At 41.5% G+C, this 12,240-nt stretch overlaps 1 protein-coding gene across 7 annotated transcripts in view; it reads right to left on the bottom strand.

The window, feature by feature from the left end:
* MPP7 (MAGUK p55 scaffold protein 7) overlaps positions 1 to 12,240 on the bottom strand; it is a 265,180-nt gene that overhangs the window by 196,108 nt on the left and 56,832 nt on the right. For 6 of the 7 annotated variants that reach the window (XM_027122039.1, XM_027122036.1, XM_027122041.1 and 3 more), the window contains one exon: positions 6,696 to 6,887. In XM_027122039.1, coding sequence (XP_026977840.1) covers positions 6,696 to 6,732 — 37 coding nt within the window. In that variant the 5' untranslated portion in view covers positions 6,733 to 6,887. Of the gene's footprint in view, positions 1 to 6,695; positions 6,888 to 12,240 lie in introns of those variants that run through there. The other variant, XM_027122042.1, reaches the window with a different exon arrangement.

The following is a 12,240-nucleotide window of genomic DNA, read 5'->3' as shown; positions in this document are numbered from 1 at the left end:
CAAAAATCTATCCTAGAGTATTAAAATCAAAATGTAAAAGGAAAAATGAATAAGTTCCTGACCATAGGCTGAGGAATAGTTCATGAATAAAATACAGAAATCACTCACCATAAAGGACGTGGTGATGAGCTGCACTGAAATGTGTGACTCCTGCACGTGGACCAGGGCAGGAGGCAAGGAGAATGAGAAGACAGGCCACAGAACAAGAGAAGACGGCTGTCAGCTAGCAAAGCTGACAACGGACGGAATCCAGGACACAGAAAAATGCCCTACACAGAAGACCAGGCAATTGAAAGATAAGCAGAAGATGTGAGTCGGTACCTCACGAAGAGAACATCGAAACGGCCAGTGTGCACATGTGCTCAGCCTCATGAACAACCCAGAAGTGCACACTAACGCTACCACGAGCTACCACTACATACGGACCACCATGAACAACAGATACAGATATGGAGTGGCAGGGCCCTTCCCACGTCCTGGAGGAGGAAAGGGGCCGAACGTGGAGTGAATAAATGGCTCACGCCCATGGGATGAAGCCACCATAGAAATCCCAGTACTGCGGCGTTCAGCGAGCTTCTGTGTTGGTGAACACTTCTACACACAGTGGGTGACGGTCCCCAACTCCCACAGGGACAGAGTCTCCTGATCTCTGGACCCTTCCAGACCCCACCCTACGCATCTCCTCATCTGTATCCTTTATCCTGTCTTTTATTACACAGTAACCTGACAAGGATGAGTTACATCTTTCCCTTAGTTCTGTGAGCTGTTCTAGCAAAGGACAGAATGCAAGGAGGCGGCCGTGGGACCCCACTTTGCAGCCATGCTAGACAGAAGCTGTGGGCAACCTGGGGGCCTATTACTTGTAACTGGTATCTGAAGTTGGGGCGTCTTACGGGGACTGAGCCTGTGAGGTCTGCGCGACCACCAGCGTGTGTCAGAACCGAGCTCTGGGACACCCAGCTGGTGTCGCAGAGAACCGCTCGGTGTCAGGGAAACCCACACACCTGGAGTGAGAGCTACTGAGTGTCAGGAGTACTGTCTACACAAGTATCCTGCACTTCTCCTTTGCAGGCTGGACCGCCTTTCTCTTCTCTTGAAGTAAATATTGCAAAAATCACCGTCATAGGAAGAGGCAATCAAAAAGTAGACCGCCAAAAAATAAAGAAGAAAACCAAGTATAGAGGTATGTCGGGCAGTTCACTAAAATATTATGCTTTTCCCCTGGATTCCGTAATATTTATTTTATGTATCCACTTTTAAAAATTCGTAATTTGTTATTTTTTCCCTCATTCTAAACAGTCACCACTAACCTAAAAAAAGTTCATGTGGTAAAATTCCATTTATAAAAGCTCAACAACGGGCGAAATTAAACCAAAGTGCCTAGGGGTGCTTAAAACATACGTTCTGTGTACACTGTGAGGCAGGATCTTCTTTGCTGTCCGTCGCCATGGCGGCTGGGGAGGCAGCGAGTGGAGGAAGCGCACGGGATGCTCTCAGGGGTTCAGTTTCTTTCCTCAGGTGGTGACCACATGGACGTTGGCATGATAATCACTCTTAAAACTGTACTATGAAAGTTTTATATGCGTTTCTGTATACATATTATATTCCACATTATATGATACTTGTGAAATTCAGACCTAATGAATTTGTAAAACTAACACAGGTACTATGCAGGGAAAGAACGAGTCCATAAGATTAAAAACAGAACGGTACTATCACAGGAACGAAAACAAGATCAACTCTCTAGCTGATAAAAGCTGTGTCCCAAGGAGGGACAGGTAACAGTTTGGACACTACTACACACGCACACTGGGCTGAACGATTCAGTAGCTAGATGGCGCGTGGTGGGTGGCGGCAGCCAGCGGGAGTTTACAGACAAGGGAAGGAGGCCAAAATGATCCATTTCCTACGGATTAGAGCTGGAGACACCAGTAAGAACTCATATGCAGCTTAATATACTTACAGACGATTGCACACAGAAATGTTCATATATGTGCATATATACACGGGTCAGTACACACACATGTATTCCTTTGCTCTGCCAGATGAGAGGGCCTAAAAGAAAAACCACTGTGCAAACCTACCGTCCAGATCTTGGTTTCTAATCCCATTCCCTAATAAAAGGAGCTGGTGGTCCTTTGAGAAATGGCTGATTCTAGACGGGGCACTGCAAGATTAACCTGGAGCATCTCGTCATGCCCAAAGTAAGGAAGCGTTTAAAACACGCCCCTGTGGATAGGGATACGTCAAAGAAACCAACTGAAAAAGCTCCCAGTGGCCCCAAAGCTGGGACAATTTGAACAATAAAGTAAGTGAAGTAGAAGCGAATTATGTCCCGAAGTGTCAGGAAACATCCAAGAGTCCACACGGATATGAAAAAGGGTTGAATAAATTAATGGGAGAGAAGAGAGAAAGTATTCCAAATAAGTTACAGGGATCCGTCACCCTGAAGGAGAGCAGGACACACGCCCTTCGAATGTGAGAGGCACGCAGACGTCCTTCCCCAGAGCACAGCGGGACAGGGTGGGCGGACAGAGTCACTGTCCAGTGGGGAGGTGGGGCGAACATCACATCAGCCACTTAGTCAGCATCAACAGTCATAAACCAAGTGGACAGCATGTCCCCTTAATATACAATATGACGACAGTGGCACTTTACAGCAGACAAATTCCAACAGAGGGAATTCCACTACATATCTGACCAGTACTACTCTCGCAAACGGTCAAGGTCGTCAAACACGAGGAAAGTCTAAGGAAACTGCACAGCCAAGAGGAGCCTAATGAGACGAGGTCAACTAAATATAATGTGAGACCCTGGACCCAAAAAAGGATATTAACGGAAACTAAGAAAATCTGAATAAAGTATAGACTTTAGCTAATAATAATGTATCAGTATTGATTTTCTAATTGAAATGAATGTACCAAACTAAGGTAAGATGTTAATAATCAGGGCAACAAGTATAAAGGATATTGGAACTCTCTGTCTTATCTTCATAATCGTTCTCTAAATCTAAAATTACTCTAAAAATAAAATTTAAAAACAAATTTTTTTAAATAAGATCACCAGATCATAATAGCTAAGAAAGAAAACCCAGAACACATGTATACACGAGAGGGGCTAATACACATTTATGTAAAAAGGCTGGGCTATTGAGTGAGTGATTTGGGGACTACTGGCTCTTCACATGGGAAATATGTTAAGATTTGATTACTGTCTCATTCCACATGCAAACTACTTGGACTGAAATTCCAAATGTGTAAAATCAGATTTTTAAAATCATTATTATTTTTAGGCCACGCCATGCGGCATGCGGGATCTTAGTTCCCCGACCAGGGATTGAACCTGCGCCCTCTACATTGGGAGCACGGAGTCTCAACCACTGGACCGCCAGGGAAGTCCCAAAATTTTTTTAACTATTAAAAGAAGATCTTAGAGACTATCTTCTCAATCCTGCCTAAGCACAAGGAAAAAAGCATTCACCAAACAGAAAATACTGATTTGTCCATATAAAAGTTTTCAACTTCTATTTTAAAAATGATACTATTTAAGGAAGAAAAAAAGGACAAATGACCAGAAGAAATGGTGTTCAACCTAAAATGACCCAAAGGGTTAATACACAAAATACAAATAAATAGGGCTTCCCTGGTGGCGCAGTGGTTGAGAGTCCGCCTGCCGATGCAGGGGACACAGGTTCGTGCCCCGGTCTGGGAAGATCCCACATGCCGCGGAGCGGCTGGGCCCGTGAGCCATGGCCGCTGGGCCTGCGCATCCGGAGCCTGTGCTCCACGACGGGAGAGGCCACAGCAGTGAGAGGTCCTTGTATCGCAAAAAAAAAAAAAAAACACCAACAACAAAAAATACAAATAAATACTGCAAATAAATAAGAAAATGATAAACCAATAGAATGGGAAAAGGATAAGAACAAATCACAGAGGAATAATGGCCATTAAACAAAGGGAAATGTGCTCAATGTTGGTAGCAATGCACATTTCACACTTAAGATACCGTATTTTCCCCATCAGGTTGGTAAAAATTATAAGGACATAATATCGAATATTGCCAAGAACATGGGGGAAACGATTCTTAAGGTACTGTCCGTGGATTGTTAAGTGGTTTAACACCTCTGGAGGACAATTTGACAACATCCATTAAATGTGTACATCTTTTCTCCTAAAATATTACAAAAGGAACAAAACCAGGGCTTTCATTAAGGGTAGTCTGGTTCACTACACAATGTACTGTGACACAATGGAAAACTATGCATTAGTTGAAGAGAATCTGGAGTATCTATGTTTATATATACAGATGTATGCACACACACACATCATAGAAACACCTCTTCGAGACATTACTTCGTGTAGAAAGAAAGTCACAGAACGATCCATAGAGTATGACAGAATCTGTGATTAAAAAATAAGAAAAAGGACAAAACAATATACTTATGTACACACACATTTACTTACAAAGGCACATAAGTGTTTAATGTACAGAAAATTCTTGCAGGATACTCATCAAACAGAAAGAAAAGGAGACTGGGGGAAGGGGAAGAGCGGGTAGGAAGGGTTTCTTTCCTTTTTTTATCTGTGTAGTTTTATGTATTACTTGTGTAACCAACTGCTCTCAGAGGAAGAGGAAGTGGTGGAAGTTTACACAGCAAGCACTTCCCCACGTGAGCACCACGCGTGCACTGGGGCCACTGTGAGTTGCACCCGCTCCCACTGCGTGAGAACCGCCCTTCAGCTATGCTAACGCTGTTCCCCTGGAGACCATCGCTAAGCAACGCTGCTGACAGTAACAATGACCCTTGACTGATCGATGGCATCTGGTCTACAAGGAAGGACAAGGGAACGTGGCATCTGATGGGTGCCCACACCCTGGGGTCCCCCTAAATGCTGTGACTCTTAAAACAATCTCCTCTGCCCAACTCAAACCTTATTGGGACACACTGGTCAAAAACTATCGCAAAGCCGGGAGTGAGTCGCACCAGTATTTTAGATTTGCACCAAGCGGGCCAGCTAAGCGTGCTAGAGTCCTTTTTTTTTTTTCCCCCGGTACGCGAGCCTCTCACTGCTGTGGCCTCTCCCGTTGCGGAGCACAGGCTCCGGACGCGCAGGCTCAGCGGCCATGGCCCACGGGCCCAACCGCTCCGCAGCATGTGGGATCTTCGCAGACCGGGGCACGAACCCGTGTCCCCTGCATCGGCAGGCGGACTCTCAACCACTGCGCCACCAGGGAAGCCCTACAGTCCTTTTTCCGTTCTAAATAGCCTATGGTATTTTTCACGACTGACGCCTAAACTGCCACTTTAATCATTCCCCATGTTAGGTGTAATCAACAATATTTTGCATTCAATTAAACTAAGGCATTTTTTGGTGAACGGCAAGGCAGAAAACTTATTTACTACATAAACTGTAGTAAATTTATGGTTCAAATAAATTTTATCTATAATTTCCCAAACCACGACAGAAACTTAAATCATTCATTTTATATAGTGGAACACAATGTGGGCCTATATAAAAACTGAAAAGAAAAAAAAAATTTTGTCCAAAGGAGCTGCTTCCAAGTTCATGTCTTGAGAAAAAAAGATTTTTATGTAATTTAAAAATCAAAATCACTTCCTAAGAAAAACTAATCCTCAGTGTAAATCACAGTAGAAAAACATCATTCTTGATGGATAAAGACAAGAAAAAACTTGCCAAAGAGTAAGTATGGCTCTGCTTGAAACAGCAAAGAACGGTTCGGGCAAATCGTGCACGTGACGAGGCCAAGGTCACCTAACACAACACAGAATCACATTTGTGATTCAGCTCTTTAAAAACTAGGGTGCCAGTGGCTGTCCAGGACAAGACATATCTCAGCTGGTTACAGAAGGGTGTTAATGCGACCAACTCAGTGTGGTCAGTGCAACAGAGCCCATCCCTTCAGCCACACTCTGTGCCACCCCCTCTTCTGAGTGGTCTTAAAAATGCAAGCTACAGCTCCCCAACCCCACTCGCATTCTGTTTTAATAATTCTGAGGAGGGTCCAAGAATCTACATTTTTCTAAAGTGCTGATTCCGGGGAACCCCAGGAAAGGGCTTCAAAGGGGCACTGACCACCCCCATCCCACCTTCTAAATCAGGTCAGAAAGAGGGGATTTCACACATACATACATGCATGAGTTTTTTCCCCTTTCTTGTAAAGCTTTAAGTATCACTAAGTCTTACAACTGATAACAATGTGCTTGTTTTAATTGAGTTCTTTAATGACATATATCAACTTCAGAACAGTTTTCACCTCTGGACAGAAAGAAAGAAAATAGAAAAATGGGGGGAAAAAATGAGAGGTCTGAGCAACTACGGCCAAAAACATTCATCGCTATGACTAAAGTAGAGTGACAGGTAATATGAGTACCATGATACTTTCCACACTTTTCTGTATCTTTAAAATACTTAATTTTTTAAAAAAGAAATGTAAATGTACGGCATTATTCCAAAATGCAAAACAGCACAAGAGCATTAGCAGGAGCCCTCAGTACCCGAGAAAGCGGTCCCGCCCTCGCCCTCCAGTAACGTTTATCCTGAGGCCATGATGGCCCTCACTTTGGTTTCAGAAAGACAAGCCTGTCTGCAGTCGCTTAAAGCAATGCTGGTTTTCACTGTGAACTGGATGATTTGTAAGGATGGGAGGAAAAGTGCCCCTCACGGGCTCCATACCTGTGTCGCTCCCCGAGCCTGCGGACAGCGCGGGCATGATGCAGGATGCAGGATGTGGGATGCGGGATGCAGGATGCAGGCTGAGCTGGGCCCTGAACTGCCAACACGCTCCGTTCAAAGGCGGCAGGGATGCCAACCCTGAGGCCTGCAGCCACGCTGTCTACCCAGATCTATGTCTCCTGCAGTCCGTTTCTACAAAGAAAAGGAACACATTAAAAATAGAAGAGGCAAGATTACTAAATAGCAACTTTCTGTAACTAATTCAAAATGCTGATTCCAACACATTATTTAGGGAGATCACAATCTTCACAATTTCTTCTACAGACCACAGACAAATATGAAATGGGAGAGTTTTTTATTTCGACGTGGGATTTCTAATTAAAAACATGAAAGTTCTTTGTGAATGTGTCAAGGTTTCCTTAAAGATTTTTACAGTTGGTTTGAGAACCACTGACTGCATAGATGGAGAACTTAAGGAAGCTTTTGTAAGCCAACGTCATTCTAAAATTCCTCCCTTCTGTTAGAATTCACAACTGTATTCCTAAACGTAGAGCAGAGATTCTCTAAATTGTCAACAACTTATAACTAATTGTAATTTTTTTAAGTAACTCATCCTAATACGACAACTGCAAAGTTCTCTAACGAGATTACAAACAACCTTGAAAGAATACTAGAATTGAAGCAAGATATTATTATAGATTTACAGGACGGCTGATAATCTACACTAAACCTAACAATCCAAGCTAATGTATGAAAATAAATTGTTTTAGTAAGAACTCAGCTTTGATGTATCTTGGAAAATATCAATTTTTTAAGTAACTATTTTAAGTAACGTTTATCCCAAAATAAGCAGTAAAGGCACTATTGTACAGTAACTAAAAGCAAGGGCTCTAGTGTTTGCTTAATCTCTAATCCTGCTAGCTCTGTGATCTTGGAAAAGTTATTTAATCTTATTAAGCCTTAATTTCCTTATATGCAAATGAAGAGAACAACAATTTAGAACTGCTGGATAATCCAATGAACACCCTTCAAACAATGAATGCTAACTATTACGACTGGTTTTTTTTTAATTCAGGTAATGAGATTATAAAATGAAAACATAAAAGTAGCAAGATTAAAATTTACATTGGCCTACACCTAGGAGGACGCCATGTGGTTTAAATTTGGACCACGGCTGCCTAATAACGGAAAATACACCGCATTTACATTTTTCAGAAATCAGAAGAACCACACAACATGTTTAAATTCACTTTTTAATGCATTTTTCCCAGTTCTCTATAAAGCAAGTTCGGTGATTTAAAAGCATATTTTAACATATATTAACAAGAAAAACAGATACTGTAAACATTTGAAAAACTGGCTCACTTCAATCCCTAAAGCCTTTAAATTGCTGATTCATATTACAGAATAAAGAAAATGAGCTTGCCAAATTCCTCATGAAAAAATTCAAACTATGAGATTCTATTAAAGCCTTCTAAATTAGCTTTTTAATTATCAAAGTAAACGTTAGCATAAAAATATTCACCATCAAATAGACTATCTTGGACCAGGCAACCCGGTGCAATGTCTTGAGTTTTGTTTTACATTACAAAGGTTGACGTAGTTAAAATACACATACAAATTCATAGAGATCCTCTGTGTTAATTAAAAATATGAAGGCAGTTATTTTAAATACCAAGTGAAAATATAAATCACTAAGCTAAAAATAAGACAGAAAAAGGTAAAGCAAGGCTTCATTAGTGCCCGTCTCTGACGCTGTTTTCCCTAATAATTCTAAAAGGCAACTCTGCTTTGCTTTCATAAGTTATCCTAACAATCAGGATTAAGATTCAACTACATAAAGTGCTCCTCGACTCAAACGCAAAGAAAATAAAAAACAGACCATACATAATTTAAAAAACGCATTCAATTAGTAAACTTTTGTTCTGCTGCTGAGAAAAAAGGGAAAAGCGGTTATAAAACTTGTAAAGTATATGCACACGTATTTCTACCATTAGGGCATAAGGCATATACGTAGGTATGTAGATAGGTATTTATTATAGTGTGTATGTATGTAATTTAAGCTCTTTAGGCCATAAATCGTAATTTGTACGGTACAGATTACCTAACTACAGAAATACACACACTATAGAATCTATACCATGCAAACTACAACTTTCTTCAAGCCTTAACGAACTTACAATGCTTCAATTTCATAAACCACATACAACATATAAGCCAATTTATGCTTAAAACAAACATCCTATCAATACTAAAACCACCTTACATTTCACATCAAAATATCCTCCTGAGCTGACGCTGCAGCTTTCCACGTCAGCCACATACAAAAGATTTTATCACAGTATTTCTCATCTTGTATTTCACAATAAACACTCAAGGTTAAGTTTTTTCCAAAGTTATATTATTTAAGAAATATATGCTACAAGATAATTATCTTCTCAGAACATACACAAGTATATTAATTTAAAAAAATGGTTTGATAAAATCCCAACCAGGAAAATGGTTAATATTCTGTGGAACGAAGCAGAGTTGCTGGGTTTAACTTTCAAACTGAGCTAAATTTCTGTAGTAATCATGTTATTTTCTTTGGCTAAACTTATTTAAAATGCTTTGGAATTTGTCAGAATCCAGCCATGATTATTACTGACTGTTGTATGGAATCGATTTACTGCAACACAAAAATACCAGCTGTTACAGTACGTCCTGAGAGGGATTACCGAATATTCTTAAATTGAAGTTCAATCCATCTTTCCATAAAAAAGAGAGTGACCCAAACGCCAGGAACGAAAGTGCAGTGTCAAGTGCACCTGAAGCATTTACGATCCCCAACAGAACCATTACGACCCGACTTTAAAAGGGCTTATTTTTGAAATTTCATTATTCCAGTCATACCGTGCTTCTATATATCACACTGTATCAGGTTCTTCTGGCATCCGTCATATGGAAACAGTGAACTATGCGAAGGTCTAGAACCTACAATGTTCAGTTTCTACCCGCCCTGGGCAACCCTTAGGACTCCCGGGGCACTCATGACATCTAGTGGTCAACCACAGAAGTGCAAGTGTCTGTAGCAGAAAGTTTTTTGAGTTTTCCCGAAAAAAAAAGTCTTAATTGCACCCAGTGAAACAACCATCTGCAAAAACTTTTATTAATGTGTGCGCACTCACACACACACACACACACACACACACACACACACACACACACACACACACACACACTCCTCCTGTGTATCTCCTCTATCAATACTTCACTTCTGACAGCAGATGTGGTTTTCCACACCCCAGGCAGAAATGTGACACCAGCCGGGTGACCTACAATTAAACTCAGTTCTGACACTGTCTACCTGGAGATAGGGCCAGATACCACAAGGTAAGCGCTCAGCCCCACAAGACTGGCCCCCTTCTGATGTCACCTGCAAACCCAGGTTGTCACCTGTGCTTCTCATCGACTGACTACAATCAGAACTTCCCCCCAGCTCCCTCAGGTTCACTGAATTTGCCCGAGGGGCTCACAGAACTCAGGAAAACATTTACTTTTTAGGTTACTGGTTAACTGTAAAAGGAAATGATGAGGGACAGCCAGACAGAAGGGTTGCACAGGGCGAGGTGGAGCTCCCACCCCTTCCCTGGGAGCCGCCCTCCCCCAGATCTCCACGTGTCCGCAGCCTGGAAGCTCTCCAGACCGGAGGCTTCGTCACACAGGCATGGTTGATTAAATCACTGGCCCACTGGCGCCTGAACTCAACCTCCAGACCCTCTCCCCTCCCTGAAGGTTGTGGGGTGGGACTGAACGCTCCAACCCGCCAATCAAGGTTGGCTGCCCTGGCCACCAGCCCCGTCCATAAGGGCTTCCCAAAGGTCACCTCGTTAACATAAAGGCATGGCTGAAAGTAGTTAGGAAAAACGGAAGACACCTTTGTCACTCTTATCACTTAGGAAATTCCAAGGGTTTTAGAAGCAGAAAGGGTTACACAGAACACCAACTATATATTTATTATATAAATCACAATATTTCACACACACGCACGAGGTTAACACAGATGAATGAGAAATCAGGTACTGGACCTAATTTTCCAAACTCACGCCCTCTCTATTTGGAAGAGTATTCAAGCATATGAAAACTTTTAATTAACTGTCATCATAAATAAACTAATAATCACGGTAAGAGCCCATCATTTCAAGAGACAGTAACTGTGCCCAGTAACCCAACTGTGGATTACTTCATGAGTTACAAATACTCTCAACTTACACTTTCAAAACCTAATAGAGCAATGACACACACAAAAAGGGTAAACCCTTTTTTAACAAATCTGACATAAAACAAAAAAAACTCTACCTGAAAGATGCATGAGTTGTATTAGCCAATGGAAGCAGCAAATCTTCATAAATTATAATTGTTAGAAAATACAGGAAGCAGTGCAGGTAGGTGGCATCAATCTGCTTACAGAAAATGGTATTGAAACCTTTTATACCATCAGTTCTCGAAGTTTGGTCTGCAGACACCAGTGGTCTCTGAGATCCTTTCAGAGGTGCCACTGAAGTCAAACTATTTTCATAAAACCATCAAGATGGTATCTGCCTTTTGCAATGTGTGGACATTTGCACCAATGATGAAAAGTACTGGTGGACAAAACCATGGGTACCTTAGCAAAAATCAAGATAACAGTACCAAATGGAAACTATTCGTCCTAGTTAATTCTTCACTACCAAGCAGTCTCATTAAAAAAAAAAAAAAAAAAAAAAGACGGAAGGGCATTGACTTTAGAATGTCCTTAATGAAGTAGTAAAACTAATAATAACTGACTCTTGAGGCATTGCTAATGATAAAGCATAAACACTCGAGCAAAAAACCAGAATTTTATAAAACCTGTGTCCACTGGAGGTGGCCCTCGCTCTGCAACGCACCGTGTTAACCGAAATGCAAGCATCCTGAAGCCAGCTCCCGCGCTGCGCAGGTCCACCAGCTCCCCAAAACCCACTGGCTCTTCCAAGATCAGTGGTGATATGAGCAAATGTGATTTTTTTTATATTGTGTCAACCTGTGGATAGTGAACCAATATTTTTGAAATTATCAATGCATAATATTTTAAAAAATAATGTGTGAATAAAAGATCCAGTCAAAACGCAGGACAGACCAACAGATTGAAAGTTCCAATATGATACGCCTGTTGATGTATTTTCAGATTCCACACTGCAACACTGAGACTACCACATGTCGAGCTTTGAGGTACAGTTGACCCCTGAACAACAACGGGTTTCATCTGCATGGCCCCACTTATACAGATTTAACAGGACTGCAGGATCCGCGGCTGACTGAATGCATGGTTATAGAAGGCCAGCTACAAGTTATACGCGGATTTTCAACTTCATGAACAGTTATCGCCCCTAATCCTCACACTGTTCAAGGGTCAACTGCAGTAACAAAGAACATCTACAATTACCTGAACAGGTTACTGAAATACTCCTCCCTTTTCCAACTACAGATCTGTGTAAGACTGGTTTTTCTTCATATCCTTCAACTAAAAGATAGAGCAACAAATGAA

The sequence above is a fragment of the Aethalodelphis obliquidens genome, unplaced genomic scaffold (genome assembly GCF_003676395.1).
Source record: "Aethalodelphis obliquidens isolate GAN/ISIS:26980383/991018 unplaced genomic scaffold, ASM367639v1 scaffold23, whole genome shotgun sequence".
Lineage (NCBI taxonomy): Eukaryota > Metazoa > Chordata > Mammalia > Artiodactyla > Delphinidae > Aethalodelphis > Aethalodelphis obliquidens.
Note: the sequence above shows the minus strand (reverse complement) of the source record. Positions and strands in the feature narration are given on the sequence as shown.